The 8,408-nt window shown below is 38.6% G+C and overlaps 5 protein-coding genes across 6 annotated transcripts in view; 4 read left to right on the top strand and 1 right to left on the bottom strand.

Moving 5' to 3' along the window:
• The window catches only part of LOC108556505, a gene marked incomplete at its 5' end in the record, with an annotated part of 896 nt that extends 628 nt beyond the window's left edge, over positions 1-268 (top strand). The window contains 1 exon segment of the mRNA XM_017912640.1: positions 1-268. This exon segment is cut by the window's left edge and continues 21 nt beyond it. Within this exon segment, the coding sequence (XP_017768129.1) occupies positions 1-143 (143 nt within the window).
• A 1,909-nt stretch (positions 269-2,177) lies between these two features.
• On the top strand, positions 2,178-3,376 carry LOC108556503 (ubiquinol-cytochrome-c reductase complex assembly factor 1). The gene is made up of 4 exons (XM_017912638.1): positions 2,178-2,418; positions 2,479-2,688; positions 2,754-2,993; positions 3,053-3,376. Exons 1-4 carry the CDS (start codon positions 2,383-2,385, stop codon positions 3,332-3,334), a joined length of 768 nt encoding a protein of 255 aa, XP_017768127.1. The 5' UTR covers positions 2,178-2,382; the 3' UTR covers positions 3,335-3,376.
• Positions 3,377-4,041: 665 nt separating this feature from the next.
• LOC108556512 (putative lipoyltransferase 2, mitochondrial) lies at positions 4,042-5,085 on the top strand. The gene is made up of 3 exons (XM_017912655.1): positions 4,042-4,384; positions 4,456-4,670; positions 4,736-5,085. The coding sequence occupies exons 1-3, from the start codon at positions 4,171-4,173 to the stop codon at positions 5,060-5,062; spliced, it is 756 nt and encodes a 251-aa protein (XP_017768144.1). The 5' UTR covers positions 4,042-4,170; the 3' UTR covers positions 5,063-5,085.
• A 348-nt stretch (positions 5,086-5,433) lies between these two features.
• LOC108556513 (CREB/ATF bZIP transcription factor-like) lies at positions 5,434-6,793 on the bottom strand. 2 transcript variants are annotated; one of them, XM_017912657.1, is made up of 4 exons: positions 6,106-6,793; positions 5,775-6,045; positions 5,603-5,680; positions 5,434-5,465 (listed from the first exon to the last, which is right to left on the bottom strand). In XM_017912657.1, exons 1-2 carry the CDS (start codon positions 6,449-6,451, stop codon positions 5,795-5,797), a joined length of 597 nt encoding a protein of 198 aa, XP_017768146.1. In that variant the 5' UTR covers positions 6,452-6,793; the 3' UTR covers positions 5,434-5,465; positions 5,603-5,680; positions 5,775-5,794. The 2 variants fall into 2 exon arrangements, with proteins under 2 accessions (XP_017768146.1, XP_017768147.1); XM_017912658.1 differs by having other exon boundaries at positions 5,603-6,045; positions 6,106-6,511; positions 6,560-6,793.
• Positions 6,794-6,867: 74 nt separating this feature from the next.
• LOC108556511 (ras suppressor protein 1) lies at positions 6,868-8,356 on the top strand. Its single transcript, XM_017912654.1, has 6 exons — positions 6,868-7,043; positions 7,208-7,258; positions 7,309-7,548; positions 7,605-7,687; positions 7,744-7,988; positions 8,051-8,356. Exons 1-6 carry the CDS (start codon positions 6,890-6,892, stop codon positions 8,133-8,135), a joined length of 858 nt encoding a protein of 285 aa, XP_017768143.1. The 5' UTR covers positions 6,868-6,889; the 3' UTR covers positions 8,136-8,356.
• The last annotated feature ends 52 nt before the right edge of the window (positions 8,357-8,408 follow it).

Below are 8,408 nucleotides of genomic sequence, written 5' to 3'. Positions count from 1 at the left end.
CCAAGAGTCTCTACACAAAGCTCGGCTTCAAGAAGAACTTTCTGACGGTGCGCGCAATAATGCGGCCGCACGAAATGGCCAGTGGCGACCTGCAAGGCGGCGGCTGTGGCGGAGGAGGAATCTCCTCGATCGAGGACCTCTAGGAAAACAAAAGCAACAACAACAGCAACACCAACAGAGCAAATATTAATTAAACAAAAATACTAATTTAAATTCAAATTTACGGCTGCCCACGCACATTCAAGCAAAAAGCAGCTTCACCAAAAAATGTTAAGAAATTTAAGGAAAAAAAAAACATAAAAAAGAGTTCCCAAAAAAAAAGATTATTATATATAAAATGAGTAAACTGAAAAAAAAAGCATTTTTTTACATTTACAATTAAATTATGGAAGAAAAAAAAGTAAAGAAAATTACGAGAATACAATACACACACACACACACCAAACTATCTAATTAATTGAACAAATTAATTAATTATATATAAAGAACGAAATTTTCGATAAAGCAAAAGGCAAAGTAGAAAGCTGTGTTTACTTAAAAAAAAATAAAACTATGATTATGAACGAGAGACAAAAAAACAAAACGTGTGCTTTAAGACAATTGGGAAGTGGATGAAACAGAACTTATTGCTCTTCTCGAGAAGAAATGTAGAAGTTACATTTTTCTCCTTCTTCTCTCTCTCTTTTTTTATATTGTTGTTGTATTATTTTTTTTTTAATTATTATAATCATCAAATATCGATTGTTGTTAGCTGGCTGTTTCCTCGAGCCTGCGTCCGATTCCGCCGAAAACAAAACAATAGCAACAAATGAGATCCGAAATGCAAGGAAGACGCGACACACGATCGCTTAGGAATCGCGCGCGCAGGTTGGGGCGAATTGCCATTGTGATATTTTACCTCTAGATGAACGTGGATAAAAAAAAAGGCACGAGAGATTTACGCAACAGAAACAGAAGCAATTGAATCGATTGATTGTGCGTGCGCTTACAGTGTGTGTGTGTGTGTATTGTGAGTGAGTGAGCGAGTGAGTGAGTGACTCTGATGATTGGAAAGGAAACAGATTTATGTTTCGTTTTGCGAAGATGAAGATGAGGACTTCACTTTTTAGGCCTACGCGTAGCGAGCGCTAGTTGGACTAATTAGGAGCGACCAAAAGAAAAGGCGACGAAATTGTGCTGCAGAGGATGAAGAAGTAGATTGATGATGATGATGATTTGCAATTTGCGTATTTTCCTCCTCCTCCTCACTGAAACGCAGAAAGATACACACAAAAGAAAACAAGACTCTTGAAAACTGATCAAGTTCGTAGGTCGCATTTTGTTTTGTTTTTTCCCTTGACTTGATCCAGCTTTACACCGCACAAAAAAAAAGAACCTCTTCGCACCATCAAAACTAATGCGATTCGAATTTTTAAGAAGAATGATTTATAAATCTTGTAAATGCTTGATTTAAACCATTTTATTTACTTTTCCAAAGCTTCCTCCATCATCATCGTCTTGCGGTTAAAACTTTGTTTGTTTGTTTGTTTGTTTGGTATGTAAAATGTATCGAAGAAGATTGGAAACAAACGAAAACGTTTTTTTATTTATATATTGTATAGTTTAGACACACTCTCTCTCTCTCTCTTTCTCACTCTGTATACATACGCATACACACACGCGCCCTTCCTCTTTAAGAAACAAATAAACAAATCCCAGCCGACTCTTCCAGAATTGGTATTGTTAGATGAAGAAGAAAGAAGAAGCTTTGTTCAATCGCATGTTCAGAACACACACACACACCTCTGTCTCTCTCTCTCTTTCTATATCTGTTCCTGTTTACTACAATCATTTGTGTATTTCTATTTATATTTCCTCCATTCCTCGAGAGCTGTTCGAGGATGAAAATAATGCAGTTTAAAAACATTTTGATTAACTCTTTTTGGAAGCGTATTAAAAATAGAAAGCAATAAAGTGCCTGAACATTCCAAATACATACACACACAGAGACACTTATTTCTCACAATTTTCCCCATTTCAATCCAAACTCAGTTTTCGAATACAAATAAAATTTCGAACCTAAATCCGGTCCTGGATTCAATAATATATACGCTGCGCTTAAACTTGTTCGATTTGATGATCACAGATGGCGCGTCGAGTACCTTCTTACTAATTTATTGCAATGCAGTTTGAACTCGTGTATTCTTTATGAAATTACATACAAATTTTCCTGTTACGTTTATAATGCGTAAATCTATTCCGAATGCGCCCTAAGCTCTAACGTCAATTCCAATTTGCAGGTTATGTGTCGCTTACATAAAAAAACAGTGTAGGCTTTGAAAACTAAGATTTTATTATTGAAAATGTTGTGTTGATGTGATAATTTATTTGAAGTTGAACAAGATGAGTGCGTGTACAGCGTATATTAATTTGCTTAAGGTATTGTAGTTTCTATTGCTTAAAGATTTGTTGAAATGCTAAAAGTTTCTTTCGATGCAGGTGCCACAAAGGTGTGTGCTGCTCAGGCAATGCCTACGAAATACTTCGAGCACAGCCTTCTCCCACAACCAAAAATGTTTAGTTGCTATGACAAATAAGCAGTACATGTCCACGGTACAGAGTAAGAGCATCATAGCGAATCGGGAGGAAGAACCATCTCTTTTAACCAGAGTTCTAAAGAAGTTACCATTCTTCGGAGTCGATAGAACTGTATGTAGGAAATCTGATTTTAATTCAAAATTACGTTTAATTAAATTTTGATTTGATTTTTGCAGAAACTGAATTTGGTGGGATTCATGATGTACGAATCGATAGCGGATGGAATCAATTACGGGGAATTCTTCGAGGAGTTCTCTCTGCCCGATACATTCTATTCGTGGTTCGTTGTGACGGAACTGCATCTGTGGATGCTGACGGTCAGGTGTATGGCGGAAGGTGATGACGGCCGTCTCGTGAGGAATCGAATGGTCGAGGCGCTCTGGACCGACGTGGGATTGAGAGTTAAAAAGATTGGAGTGAGTTTCCTTTTTTGGATTTGTTGAATTATGTAATGTGTTCGTGTTCGATTTTTTAGGCTGCGAATCCTGCGGGAATGAGGATGCAAGTTGCCGAATTGTCGGAACAATTGCAGGCGGCGTTGATCGCGTACGATGAGGGTTTGCAATCGGACGATGTCGTCCTGGCCGGAGCTCTCTGGAGGCGAATGTATCAACAGAACGACGTCGATCCGGAGCATCTTGAAGCGCTCATCAAATACATCAGGAGGCAAGTTCGTCTGTTGGACAGCAAGGCGAAAGTCGATCTGTTCAGGACGACGAAGATGACTATCTGGGAGCCGTCGAGTGAAAAGCTGTAAGAATGATTTTTAACATTATGTAAATAAACTAGTTTAAAACAATTCCGAGTAGAAATTCAATTCCCACATTTTCAAAACTGTACTAGTTACAAAAGTAACAATTAGTACTTTAAAAAGCTAAAGCATTTAGCTTTAATTAGAATGCTCATTTATAACTGTATCTCATATAATTATTGAGAAAATTGATGATTTTCCGAGGCTTATAAAAACAACTTCAAAATAGTTCGACTACCCATCATCAGATGACGCTGATCAAGCACAATTAAACGTTCGTAACTCTATAATTAATTAAGCAATCATTAAAATGAACTGAACATTACACAACAGTGATGAATCATTATCAATCAACTAATACAAATCATTAATTAAGCCGCAAATTAAGAGTCTCTGATTAGGTTGAGTAATTAGAGCGTTATGTGATATTATAAATTAGCTATAATGTTCTAGTTACATTTATCAGTCGATTCATAATATTTACTCTTTAATCTGATGGTTATTAAATGAGTTTTTGAAAATAATGGCTAAGCGACATCTGTCTGTAGATCTCTTTGACTTCGCAGCGGGAATTTTCAAATTTACTTTTCCTTCTTTCTTGAATTAATGTTACACTTGTATTTAGATAAATAAATTACATTTTTCGTGTATTATTTGTACTGTGAAAGTATTGTAATTACCAATTAAAATTTTAGTTTTATTAAGATCTTTTGGTTATGCTATTCGAATTTGCATTATGTAACAGGGTCTATAACCTGTAAAAAATCTTCCTTTTGTAGGCTTTAAGAGATAAAGAACATTATGTAATTCTCGGTTTCAGTTTGGTTTTCTCTGTTTGCTAAATGGCTGGCAGGGTGGTGAAGGTTTGGAGGTTAGGTAGGATAAACTATGGGGATGCTCAGAAGGTGCAAACTGCTTTGGCGCAGCTCCACCATTCCAGCCCCAACGATGACACTCTCAACAGCATGCTGCTGCTCGAGCACACACCTGTGTACACTGTGGGCATCAGGAGGAAAGATTACACAGAGGATGAGGCGGAACGGCTGAGAGCTACAGGTTTCCTAGCACAATTGTAAATTATGTGGAACTGTGTTGTGGTAGCAGTAATGTTGTGCGTGTGTTTGAAGGGGCTGATTTCTATGAGACCAATCGTGGTGGTCTGATCACTTTCCATGGACCCGGTCAGCTTGTGGCCTATCCCATAATCAATTTGAGACAGTTCAAGGAGAGCATGAGGTGGTATGTCTGTCACATCGAGAAGACCATCATTGATCTGTGCAGGAAATTCAGTTTGGATGCATCCACCTCTCCGCACACCGGCGTTTGGATCGGCGACAATAAAGTCTTTCGCACTGATTGCTGAATGAGAATTGGATCGAAATTTTCTAATGTATGATTGTTTTGCAGGTGTGCGCGATTGGCGTGCACGGAAGTCGTTTCATCACCACGCACGGTTTAGCATTGAATTGCAACGTCGATCTGAATTGGTTCAACAATATAGTTCCGTGCGGGATAATCGATAAGGGCGTGACGAGTCTCTCGAAAGAAGCCAACGTCGATATTAGTGTAGAATCTGTGATACCCAAATTCCTGGACAGTTTCTCCGACATCTTCCGATGTTCTTTCGTCGAGTTCCGGGAGGAGCAGAAGGACGATCTGCTCACAAAACTGTGCATCGAGAAGCCACGAGCCGACGATTCGGTCATCTTCGGGAGCAAACGCAAACAAATCTAATATCTTTATACGAAACATTTATTCCTGCTACTTTCCTTACGACTCACTTAAATATAAAATACAAAAATATAATACAGATTGTTGTAACAAATAAGAAAAAAAACAAACAAAAAAAGAGAGTAATTATTAGCACACTTGATGAAAGAAAAAACTAAACACCTGTTACCTGTAGAAGCTTAACTTTCGCCTCGGAAGCTTCCTCCCCCTGAACAATAGCTGAAACTCAAAAACTTTCGTTTGATTAATAATGCACGCTCAATATCTTAAAAAATTCTAACAGTCTGAAACAAGAAAATTTAATTTTTTTTTTGTTGTTTTGTTTGGAACGATACATTTTGCATTTTGCTTTTTCGATACTCTACCCATTTTTATTAATAACTCAGCCGCCAGCAGACGCTCTGGACTGAAAATAAATCAAATTCGTACAGTATTGTTGCAGTGCAAACAGTTTAGAGAGAATATATAAAAAAATTGATGCGCAATTCTTTTCGGTTTCGCAAAGAATGGTGCATCAATTAATTAGCGAAAAATCTACCACACCTTTTGCTATAATAAATCTCTCTCTCTCTCTCTCAAGTGCGCTCAATCGTGAGCCGCTACCGCTTCGAGGTTGTACACCTGCAAAATTAACAACTTATATAACTAACTTCTTCCGATGAGGAATAACAATGTTAATAATGCGTAAGGAAAGTGCTTTAAATAGTTAACTGACATTTTTGCTTTTAAAGTAATTCACGAGTTGTCGTTGCACGTGGAGCAGAATTCCAGATCCACGCGGTTCCTTGAGATGTGCAGGCACACGCCTGGCGCTTCCTCTTTGTCGTCATAAACATCCAGCATTGGTAAACTGTATGAATGATCATCGATTTGGTTCTCCTCGCTCATATCCAAATCACTGAACAAGGGCTCATTGAAGTCTGGTAGCCAGTGATTGATGGGTGCACTGGTTAAATGCCTATTGATGGAATTGCCCACGTTCATACCTGAAACCCAATAAAAAAAACGTTAGTAAATCAATAATTATCAATTTAACTGTAACTTACATGTGTTTAAATTGATGGACTGCAGCAGTTTCCCGATTTCCGTGCTGTTTGCTAGAACGTTCCTCAAGTATTTAACATCTTTTTCATGCTTGCAGATGACCTGCGTTTGCGTCTCCAACATCGACTCGAGCTTCTTAACCTTGGCCTTCTCCTTGGCCAATTCTCTCTCTAGATTTTCCATGTACATTTTCTTCCTCAGTCTCACCTCCCTCGCCTTGATCGCATTATCCGTGAACACTTTCGGTTCGCGCGTTTTCCTCCGCACGCGGGAAAATCTCTTCGAGCAATCCGAAGAATCCTCAGAATCGGTGGAATTGGAATCGAAGTAGGTTTTGCGAGACGCCATTGCTGATGGTGGTTACCTTCTTCTTTTTGCTTCTGATTCGTTTCGTATTCGATTCACGCTCTACAAACTGGTTAATAAGTTTCTATTCGTGCAAACAGCTTTTAATACTCAATTTGCACTCGCAACGGGATTAATTTCAATGCTCGAAGTCCTTTAAAAAGAAAACAAACAGTATTTGGAGCGCGCACACACCCAGCCACCATAACACACACTTCAAGGTACTTCTTCAAATCGTCCAGCAGAGGTCGCCGCAAATCTATTTGGATCACTGGAGAATTGAAAACCAATTGGATACGCTTGAACATGATTTTTTTTAATCATATAACTTTTCTGTATTTCCTAGTTGATCAATATGAAAAGGCGTAATTGCTAATGCTAATCGTTTCGAAAATTTGAACGCGAAGGCGGAAGAGATGTGCGCGTGCGCAACTCGCGAAGATGTCGGCAGAGGGCCAAGTCGTTTCGTGCATTCCAAATACGAGTAAGATGTCGAAGGCGAAGAAGGTTTTGGAGGAGGCGCGCGAAATCCAAAATCCCGAATTGGATTTGGCTGATAAGGGAATCGCCAGCTTCGAGGAGTTGCCCGGTCTCCGTAAGTATTTACCATCATGTTACCAGATGTTAAGATGACCAAATTTGGTTCTCTCCGGGAATCCAGTTTTCGAGCCCGACAAAAGTGGGCTGGGTCGTAAACAAAATTGCATACAACGAGTGAGCGAAACGGCGGTAAATTTAAATTCGTATTTCCTTTTGCAGTGAACATGATGAACATCACTAGACTCACATTGAGCCACAACAAAATCAAAGGTAAAATCTGCACACATAACAAACTGCAATTACTCACTTTCCAATTGCAGTTGTTCCACCAGCTCTCGCCAACTTGACCAACTTGGAGATCCTCAATTTAGCTAACAACAACATCGAGGAGTTACCATTATCGTTGTCTTCTATGCCCAAGCTGAGGATTCTGAATCTCTCCATAAATCGACTGTACTCTTTGCCAAGAGGATTCGGAGCATTCCCAATCCTAGAAGTCTTAGATCTCACCTACAACAATCTCAACGAGAAAACGCTCTCAGGCAACTTCTTTCAATTAGGTAATCAATCAATTGATCTCCATAGCAACAAACAATTTACTATAATCAATTTGCAGAAACCCTGAGGGCTCTCTATTTGGGTGACAACGACTTTGAGTACATTTCAGATGAAATCAAGAATCTGAAAAACTTGCAAATTGTGAGCATTAATGTAAATGTACTTGACTTTAAATAATAATAATACGTGATTTGCAGTTGGTGCTGAGGGAGAACGACATAATCGAATTGCCAAAGGAAATTGGTGAATTGGTTAGACTACGCGAATTGCATTTACAGGGTAACCGTCTGACGTTGCTTCCGCCGGAAATTGGAAATCTGGAGGTGACCAACAAATCTGTGTTCAAATTCGAGGGCAACGATTGGGTGACGCCGATCGCGGATCAGTTGCAATTGGGCGTTTCGCATCTGATGGATTTCCTGAAAAGCGAAACATACCGGATGTAAGATTAGCAATTACGGATTTTAAACTCTACTGTGAAATAACTTCATTTTGTTGTTGTAGTTTGTACGGAAGATATCAGCAGAACAAACCGCAAGTGCCGCCGCCTTGCATCGATAAAGCCAAGAAAGCTTCGAGGATCAGATGATCCGTAACTGCCAAAATGACTACGACTAGTTAGAGCGAGCGATTAATCCTCTTCACTAATTAGTAGCAATATCAATAATCAAGTGCCTTATGTTTTTTTTACAAAATTAACAAATTAATTTATTACCATATATATATTTTATATAACTCTCCAAGGAGAAACACACAGATAATATATCTTATGCTTTTATTTACTTTTGTGATTAAATCCTGTACGAACAACTTTTCATAAGAAACATTTAGGCAACCAACATTGCACCAAATCCAATATTTA

Source organism: Nicrophorus vespilloides, unplaced genomic scaffold (assembly GCF_001412225.1).
Source record: "Nicrophorus vespilloides isolate i.1.1-1 unplaced genomic scaffold, Nicve_v1.0, whole genome shotgun sequence".
NCBI lineage: Eukaryota > Metazoa > Arthropoda > Insecta > Coleoptera > Silphidae > Nicrophorus > Nicrophorus vespilloides.
The sequence above is the reverse complement of the archived record's forward strand: the minus strand, read 5'-3'. Positions and strand labels throughout refer to the sequence as shown.

What these genes read in the sequence shown, in the direction of transcription:
- LOC108556511 (XM_017912654.1), top strand. Translation starts at nt 6,890, where the DNA reads ATGTCGGCAGAGGGCCAAGTCGTTTCGTGCATTCCAAATACGAGTAAG. An exon ending in GAGCCACAACAAAATCAAAG is followed by an intron (nt 7,259 to 7,308) that starts GTAAAATCTGCA and finishes TTCCAATTGCAG; the next exon opens with TTGTTCCACCAGCTCTCGCC. An exon ending in AAAAGCGAAACATACCGGAT is followed by an intron (nt 7,989 to 8,050) that starts GTAAGATTAGCA and finishes TTGTTGTTGTAG; the next exon opens with TTTGTACGGAAGATATCAGC.
- LOC108556512 (XM_017912655.1), top strand. Translation starts at nt 4,171, where the DNA reads ATGGCTGGCAGGGTGGTGAAGGTTTGGAGGTTAGGTAGGATAAACTAT. An exon ending in GGAACGGCTGAGAGCTACAG is followed by an intron (nt 4,385 to 4,455) that starts GTTTCCTAGCAC and finishes GTGTGTTTGAAG; the next exon opens with GGGCTGATTTCTATGAGACC. An exon ending in TTTGGATCGGCGACAATAAA is followed by an intron (nt 4,671 to 4,735) that starts GTCTTTCGCACT and finishes ATTGTTTTGCAG; the next exon opens with GTGTGCGCGATTGGCGTGCA.
- LOC108556513 (XM_017912657.1), bottom strand. Translation starts at nt 6,451, where the DNA reads ATGGCGTCTCGCAAAACCTACTTCGATTCCAATTCCACCGATTCTGAG. An exon ending in GTCCATCAATTTAAACACAT is followed by an intron (nt 6,046 to 6,105) that starts GTAAGTTACAGT and finishes ATTGGGTTTCAG; the next exon opens with GTATGAACGTGGGCAATTCC.
- LOC108556503 (XM_017912638.1), top strand. Translation starts at nt 2,383, where the DNA reads ATGAGTGCGTGTACAGCGTATATTAATTTGCTTAAG. An exon ending in CGTATATTAATTTGCTTAAG is followed by an intron (nt 2,419 to 2,478) that starts GTATTGTAGTTT and finishes CTTTCGATGCAG; the next exon opens with GTGCCACAAAGGTGTGTGCT. An exon ending in TCTTCGGAGTCGATAGAACT is followed by an intron (nt 2,689 to 2,753) that starts GTATGTAGGAAA and finishes TGATTTTTGCAG; the next exon opens with AAACTGAATTTGGTGGGATT.